Source organism: Hyposmocoma kahamanoa, unplaced genomic scaffold (assembly GCF_003589595.1).
Source record: "Hyposmocoma kahamanoa isolate Upper Pololo Valley unplaced genomic scaffold, ASM358959v1 215, whole genome shotgun sequence".
NCBI classification, from domain to species: Eukaryota; Metazoa; Arthropoda; class Insecta; order Lepidoptera; family Cosmopterigidae; genus Hyposmocoma; species Hyposmocoma kahamanoa.
Window position 1 is genome coordinate 1,779,454 of NW_020653736.1, and position 8,125 is coordinate 1,787,578.

Here is an 8,125-nt window from a genome sequence, read left to right on the forward strand (position 1 = left end):
AACAAATACTTAGATGTTTAGACTTACAATAATAACGCATAGAAACCTAGGCCGCACACGCTAAGTGAGGCAAATTGAAGCGCGCCAAAAGGGCCTACACGAGCGGGCGGGCCGTCAGTGATCAAGGTCAACTTGCACCGCGAACAGCTCAAGAATTTTAGCTAAAAATGACGAAATGTGCGGTAAATGAGTGTAAAAATACGTCAGACAAACATAAAATAGATACTAACACCACATTCCACAAGGAAGTAACGCGTTTCAACTTATATTTTTACATAAATATTCACTAAAACCGAAAATTAACCTACTACTAAAACTAGCCTACATGAATTTGATTTTTGCCTCAATTGTGACAGTACGTTTGATATGAAACTATCATTCTATGCGTTATTATTCTAAGTGTTTAGATTGTAGACAATGAAAGGTGCTTGCATAAAACTTATAGAATGATATCTTACTGGCAGTAAAAACTATTAGCCACCATTGCCAACAGAAAAATGAAAATTGTTAGGTTGCCTAGCAGCCGCGACCAGCGAATTGAGGAAACCTATTATTTATTTTGCAATTTTTAAACGTTTACAATGTCTCCAACGAACGAACCCGTGAAAAAGCCGAACCCTAAAATTAAAGATTACCACGAGGGGATCCCTTACCACCTTGTACCTAAAGGTAGTAAGGCAGGATGCTACCAATTACACACGTAAGTCTTCTTAGAAATTTCGTTGAGAACTTGACTCAAGATATTCTTGAAAAAGTTCTGGTATGTGAAATGATTAATGCGGCTGGAAGAAGCGAACTATCGCATCAAAAATAAAACCATAATCTCTGGCTACCTTGTTGAGGCAGACCTTAAAGCTCTGCGACATTTTTAAGTATGATTAAATTATGATTTTGGTTTCGACCTTATAACCAATGTATCCAAACTCAATCTTATTTACGATCTATCATTTTCAGGCCTTACGATTGTCGTCTAAAATTCCCATTGACGAAAAAACTTATACATAAATGCGAGCGTCCAGCAGTCGAAGTAGCACGTATTCAACAGCACGGCTTAGGTTTGAGGAACCTCGTAATACCTAGAAAAGGGCCTAACTACTATCCGGCTGTGATGCACAAGTCGGAATATGAAAGACTTAAGATGCAGGCTAAGGTAAGCGCCTGAGCAAAATTATGTAGCAATGACACTTAATTGGTGTGAATGTTTTACATAGGCGCTTCAATTAATGTTGAAGCTCTAATCTGGAGTGGTATGCCTTCCTTAATTACTTAATACTGAGTAAATGCTAAGTATTGCTCGTCTTTAAAAATATGCTGTCCTGCAGAGTTTTTTACAGACGGTACTACTACATTTAAGGCCCGGGTACACGGTCTAGCTATTTTTTATTTTACCTTTTTTTACCACGGGCAAACTTGCGCAAGCCATGTAGATGTATGTATCATATAATATGTGTCCATATGTACTGTTTGAGTATTACGGTTTACAATTATTAATACAAAGGTTTTTTCTAAATGTTCGCATTTAGAAAAAAATTCCTTCGATCCGGCCGGATTCGAACCGACGTCTCCTAGCAAACCGTGACAGACGCTATGCCAACTAAGTAACGGAACGCCATCAACCGTAACGCCATCTATGAGAAATCTATGAATGTATTTCGTCACCCAGTTAGGCACCTTTACAGCTACCAGCTCCTAGAGATGTCGCTGTTCACTGTAATGAAGTGTTTTATTGAATATCAGCATGTTCGATGTTTCTGATCTAAGTGTTCGATCCGGTTGGATTAATAATTGTAACAAACTAGTGGAATAATTTCACAAAAAGTAATTGAATATCATGGTGGCGAAACATCCGGGCACACAATAGAATTTCCAATTTTATTACAGTTTACAGAAGGTATACTTGATTGATAGTATTAGGTAATATGTAATGTCACAATTTGGAATTCGATTTTGAACAGCATTTACCTTTACCACTTTTGTAACACATCGGCTGCAAGCTTTGCTTTCCAAGAGCTTTATGCGTCGATTTTTCTCGCGTCACTACACTCTGACGAAGAACGGACGGTATATCATGTTACAACAGTCCAAAACTGTGGTGGATGCCTGCATTCAACGTACTTACCGATTTTATGCTCGAATTCGAGCTGCCACTTGCAAGTTTACTCGGTGAAGCCCGGCCGTGTAGACGAGCCATACAAATAGAATGCCTGACTATATACAACTTACAAATAACAGCAAATTTGTTTGTATGACTTATCAGCAGGGATCGGAATAGGTGGTATTTTTACCTAAACTTCAAAGAACATGGACACAAAATGGAGACTGCCTTACGACAATATTTTTTAGATCCTTTACGGGATTCCGGAAATCACTTATGAACATTAAAAATTGACGTAATTGGGAACAGGCAGGTAAATTATGTTTATCTTAACTTTGCGATGTTCGGGGATATTATTCTTAATGCCAATCGAGGGATCCTATTACCTTATCTAAATATTGTCATATCACATTTTGCCATAAATGTAAGTTTAATAGGAAAAAAAATAAAATGTAAATTTTTTGAATGGGATCATACTATTAGTGCCCCATCGTTACAAAGTCTTAGTAGCTCCAGTCTTGGAATCACTACAGACGTATTATTAGACCTATCTTCTACAGATTTGCATACTAAACGCGCGCCTAAACCTGCCTATTCACTACTTATACACGTCAGAAAATCGACCCACTGTGTCGCAAAGTTAAGATAAATATATTTTATTTATTTTTATTTATTTATTTATTTATTTATATTCAGGTTACTGAGACCCATAGATACATACCTTACAGACTAACATACATAACAATATAAAATAACACTAATTACTAATTTAACACGTATTTAGGTTGTCGGCGACGTGTGGCGCCATCTGGTGTCAGGCAACCGGCCACGGAATCGCCGGTATAGGACACCCTTCGGCCAGAACTCCTCCTTCATGAAGGTCGACAGATGTTCGGTCGGCACTCTCACCACAAACGAATTAAAGTTCACGTAGTGGCGGGACTCCAACCGGTCGACCCTCAGGGTGTATTTGGATTTCAACCTGATGTACTCCACTATCTCCTCAGACTTCGTGGAGTAATGCAGGCGTGACAGGTACAGCAGCGTTGTCGGGATTGCCGGACGCAGCAAAAAGTTGGACCCTGTCGGTGCAGTGCCGCACAGGTTACGGCTGGTGGGCTTCCTCTTCTTCTTCTCCACCTTTGTGAAGCCGTCATCGTCGCACCGGTCCGTCTGCCTCTGTGGTTTTGCAACTTCAGAGACAGGTACACGAGGTTTTTTCATCCCCTTCGTTGATAGCTGCCTGGCTTGTGGTTGTGGAGCAACGGGTCGGTTAACAGCTGCGACAGCGGCGTAATCACGTGGAGGGGTCAACGTGTTTACGCGTGACGTCTCCGCCGGAGCGGACAATCGAGGGGCGGGGCGCGGGGAAACGCGCTCAGCGACAGCGGTCGGTGACGCATCCGTATGGGCCGACTCAAAACTGCCGATAGATGCATTATGTGCCCCGCGACGAGTATTCACGTTACAGGCCTCGGGTGACCTACTTACCGAAGTTGCACTACTCAGTAATACAACTTGGGCACGTAACTCACAGATGGTGTTATCCGAAGCCTCCAATTTACATTGAACTTCGGCCAGACTTGCTTTCAGGGATGTGATGTCCTTAAGCAGCCTAGTGACATCGACATGGTCGAACGTGACAGGGGGCAGCTTGTGCAGCTCCTTTGCCACGAAAGCAGGCACGTCGTCTGGGTCGGTTTCCTTTAACATCGTTATAATGTCCTGGATACTCTTCGTTCCTCCATCCCTCCGGCGAGATGGCATCTGCTCGGCCTTGCCAAGCACACGGAAAAGCAGCGCCTTGCCACTGCAAATCTCATCTTCTTTAAAGTTTGATTTGCAGATCTGCATGATGCTGACCTCGTCCATAGTGTCGATGGCGTGTTGTATGAACGCCAGTAGTTCATTGGCTATGAGTTGTTGGGAACCCATAGTCAATTACGCGCAGCGGTCATTACCGCGCGGATCGCGAATTAATATAATTCTTACTGTGTGAGCACGTCCGAATCTGAGCGTGCATCACACCGGACTGGATATAGTATATACCTACCTGTCTCCAATTACGTCACTTTTTAATGTAGGTACTTAAGTGATTTCCCGAATCCCGAACAGGTCCTGGACCTAAAAAATATTGTCGTAAGGCAGTCTCCATTTTCTGTCTATGTTCCTCGAAGTTTCGGAAAAAAACTCCACCTACTCCGATCCCTGTTTACCAGGCAAAACAAACGCATGGCCAACAGCCCCAACACATACAATTAATTTTGTTCTTTGGTTAGCTATTCACAAGTTTAGGTTCCTGCAACGACGATGTTAATATAAATTTTCGACAAGTATTTGTATGTCAAGAAGATCTTTAATTAAGAGTCGATACTACCTGAGCCCGAATTCAAATTTTTCCCGTACTGTTCATTGTGCTTCGATCGAACGGGCACTGGGTTTATTTCAGAATTAATATTTTTACAAACGAATTTAATGCTATTTTAAAAATGTATATCGTATACTTACACGTGTTCTATGTAGTTCAGTTGATGTAAAAAACAATTATTGCTAATATTGTAAAATACCTAATGTATACAGTGGTTTTCTTGTAAAATTTCGACGTAAGTTTGTTTTTTTACTGTATATTTGTCTAAAGTGTTTGATTCAACACTTTCATTGTCATGCGAAATCAACCAAAGACATTTGAGATTGTAACGGCTCTTAATGTCACACTATAACCTATAACAGAATAATCCAGTTATTGTATAATAAGTGATGTGGTTTTCAGATAGTAACCCAAGAGGAAATATTGGCAGGAATGCACGCACAGGAAGCAGCTATTCAGAAAGCAGCAAAAGAATCAGAAGCTCGCAAGCAATTGCTGAAAGAAAAGCTGAAACAGCAGCCTGGGGCTGAAGCAGCTTCTGGAACTGCAGATCCCGAGCTGGAGGGCCCTGACCAAGCTGGTCATACCATTACCAGAGCTGAGAGTAAGTAACAGTCAGTAGTGATATATGACCATGTCATGATATATGTAAGTGAGCTTTATTAGCGCCTTTAGCCACTTCCCCGAACAGTAGATTTTATATACTGTCTTCTTGAAGAAGACACTTCGGCAATTTCATATATCGGAGCCAGCTATCACTTAATTTAAACGTAATTTATTAGATAAACTTTTTCTAGGCTGTTTAGTGCGCTGTATGGTCTCTTTGTTTTCAAACGTCATGTCAGTTTGACAGCTTAAACTGGATATGGTCGGAGAGAAGCTTTTTGTGTAAGTTGCTTGGACGGTACCGCCTCGCTCTCTTTGAACTTGCCGCGTGATATTTAGAATCCGTTTTAACCTCATCCATCTCTTATACTTTCGGACTAATAACTGTGAAAAGTGCATAAAACAACTAATTGCAATCAGCTGACGTTACTATTTCACCGCCGGCTGAACGAATTGATAACTAAAAGTGAATGAGCCGATTATCAAGTAATTCCTGACTAAATATGCTTTGAGGGTGTTTCCTTCGACGTCTCCCTTTCCGACCTTAACTCCGACACATTATTAACATTGACTTACAATTATATGAACGTTCGGGTCCGCGCTGAAAAGTGTCCGCACTTGTAAGGCGCTAAAATCGTATACAGAGCGCTACCTCCGCTTTAGTCTTCATTTGTTCGACTGACAGCGCGATACTGCGATGACATTACAATTTAAATTTCGAATAGGTTGACTTAGGACATTTTTTTGGTGGTTTTTGTATTAGACCCGTCGTCCATTTATTTGTAAGTCAATATTATTAAGTTTATTTTATAATGCGTATAAAATAAACTTTTGTATATTCACTGACACAATTGCATTTCTTTTAAAGTAAATTGACTTACTCTTCATCACTACTTGTACCTGGAGCAAAGATAGTGTTAACGATGGAACGAGCTCGCCCGAAAGATATCCATTCAATCGCACCTTACAGAGGCTCGGAAACACATTTGCAGGCAGGGAATTCCAATCCTGGGCTGTGCGCATAATAAAAGATGATGAAAGGCGCTTAGTACGCCCGAAGGGAATATCGACCAAGTAGGGATGATATCCCGCCGTACGTCTGGATGTCCGATGGTAAAATGAGGCGGGCGGGACGAGTTGATGGGCACATTCACCTACTTACGCAAATTTTTTTTAAATGTGACGGTATGGGGAAATCCAAAACCATAGAAGATGTGGTATAATATATGATAATGAATAACATTTTATTAACCGATTTCAAAAAAGGAGGAGGTTCTCAATTCGACTGTGGTCTTTTTTTTTTTTTTGTATGTATGTTACGCGATAACTCCGGTATTTGTGAACCGATTTTCATGATTCTTTTTTTGTTGGAAAGGGGGTACTTCCTAGTGGTCCCATTTCATTTTGAAGGAAATCATCCACCTCAAAGGGTGGCTGTTCACGCATGAAGATTCATTTTTATAAATAGCGCCTAACTTTAATTTAGGAGCAATTATTTAGTTGATTTTGCTATTTCATCAATCAAGGCGTTTTTCCCTCGATATACTTTGAGTAGTGTCGTAGTGAGAACCTATTTTCATTATCTCCAGTATAGCAAATAGACGTAATTCCACGTACTTTTGAGGTCGGTTTTTTTAGTACTCTGTACTGAGATTATTAAATTTAACTAACTTCTGCTGTCCCGATTCTTTTCTTCCAATACAATAAAATGATTCTTATAAGAAACTGAGTCATAATAATCTCAGAACAGAGTACTAAAAAAACTGACCTCAAAAGTCATTCATCCCTTAGTTTGTCACCCTTAGAGGTGGGAATTTTTCTTCAAATTTAAATGGGACCGCTTCTGACGTATCCTCTTTCCAACAAAAAAGAATCATCAAAATCGGTTCGCAAATACGAAGTTACCGCGTAACAACAAAAAAGCAGTCGAATTGAGAACGTCCTCCTTTTTTTGAAGTCGGTTAAAATAGTCAATTTTATTCATTTTGTATGAACAACATTTAGCGAAATTTGACTCACTTCTGCTGTTCCGATTTTTTTGAATTTAATGATCCTTACATAAGTATTCATTCTTATGGACAATTCACGCTTGACCAAAACATTGATTATGCCAAAATCGTTTTCACAAAAAAGACTTAATGGTTCCTAAGACAGTTTCCTTGTATCTTCTATGGTTTCGGATTTCCTCATACTATCCCATTTAAAAAAAACACTGTAGATAAATATCTTATAATTTCATTCGTTTCGTTCAGTTCATTCGTTTGCTCTTGACAAAAAATACCGCTACAGAACCACTGGAAGGGCGTTATGCATTGTTACGATAGTACTGTTGCATTATCCAAGCAGTACATACTTCAGCACCGTAGGAGTTAACCGGTGTGGCTCTAAAGCCCTTATGCAACAAATGTTTGTTGCTTAAGCAGTAGGTATTACGCATCTGCGCAACTTTTTTTTATAATACTAAGTGAAGGTACGAACAAGTAGTGCACCTGTAGAGCTAACACAACAGGGCGCGCGACATACGCGAGAGCGACATAAAGCGCGAGATGCTGCCATTCTCGCATAGACATTATATGATCGCAGAAAAATCTGTGATATAATGTATCTTTTAAATATTATAAACGGCAAGGTTGATTGCATTGACTTATTGGGTGAACTCTCATTTAATGTTCCAACACGTTCCATGAGACACTACCACCCTCTTGTAGTTCCCATAGCGAAGACAAACTATAGACAGAATAGTTTTATATGTAGAGCTAGTAGGAGTTTAAATGGTGTGCTAAGCGACTATGACCTGGATGTAGATATATTTAATTGTAACATTGATGCACTAAAACGTAAAATAACAGATATATTAATTAATTTAATTGAAAAACATGTGGTTGTTGACGCACGTATAGGATTGCTGTATTTATTAGTTTTATTAGTCCAATGCTCGTGTTTAACTAACTTGTAGCTATAAGTGAAAACCTGTAATTGGCTTTATGTTTTTATTGCTGTTTCTTACTAAATGTTTATAGCTGTTGGTTTTCCATGAATAAATAAATAAATAAATA

The 8,125-nt window shown here is 39.6% G+C and overlaps 1 protein-coding gene across 1 annotated transcript in view; it reads left to right on the top strand.

Annotated features, from left to right (window-relative positions):
• Positions 1-520: 520 nt before the first annotated feature.
• The window catches only part of LOC113227779 (cilia- and flagella-associated protein 45-like), a 15,238-nt gene continuing 7,633 nt past the window's right edge, over positions 521-8,125 (top strand). The window contains exons 1-3 of the mRNA XM_026460785.1: positions 521-700; positions 955-1,150; positions 4,866-5,067. Of these exons, the coding sequence (XP_026316570.1) occupies positions 582-700; positions 955-1,150; positions 4,866-5,067 (517 nt within the window). The 5' untranslated portion in view covers positions 521-581. The remainder of the gene's footprint in view (positions 701-954; positions 1,151-4,865; positions 5,068-8,125) is intronic.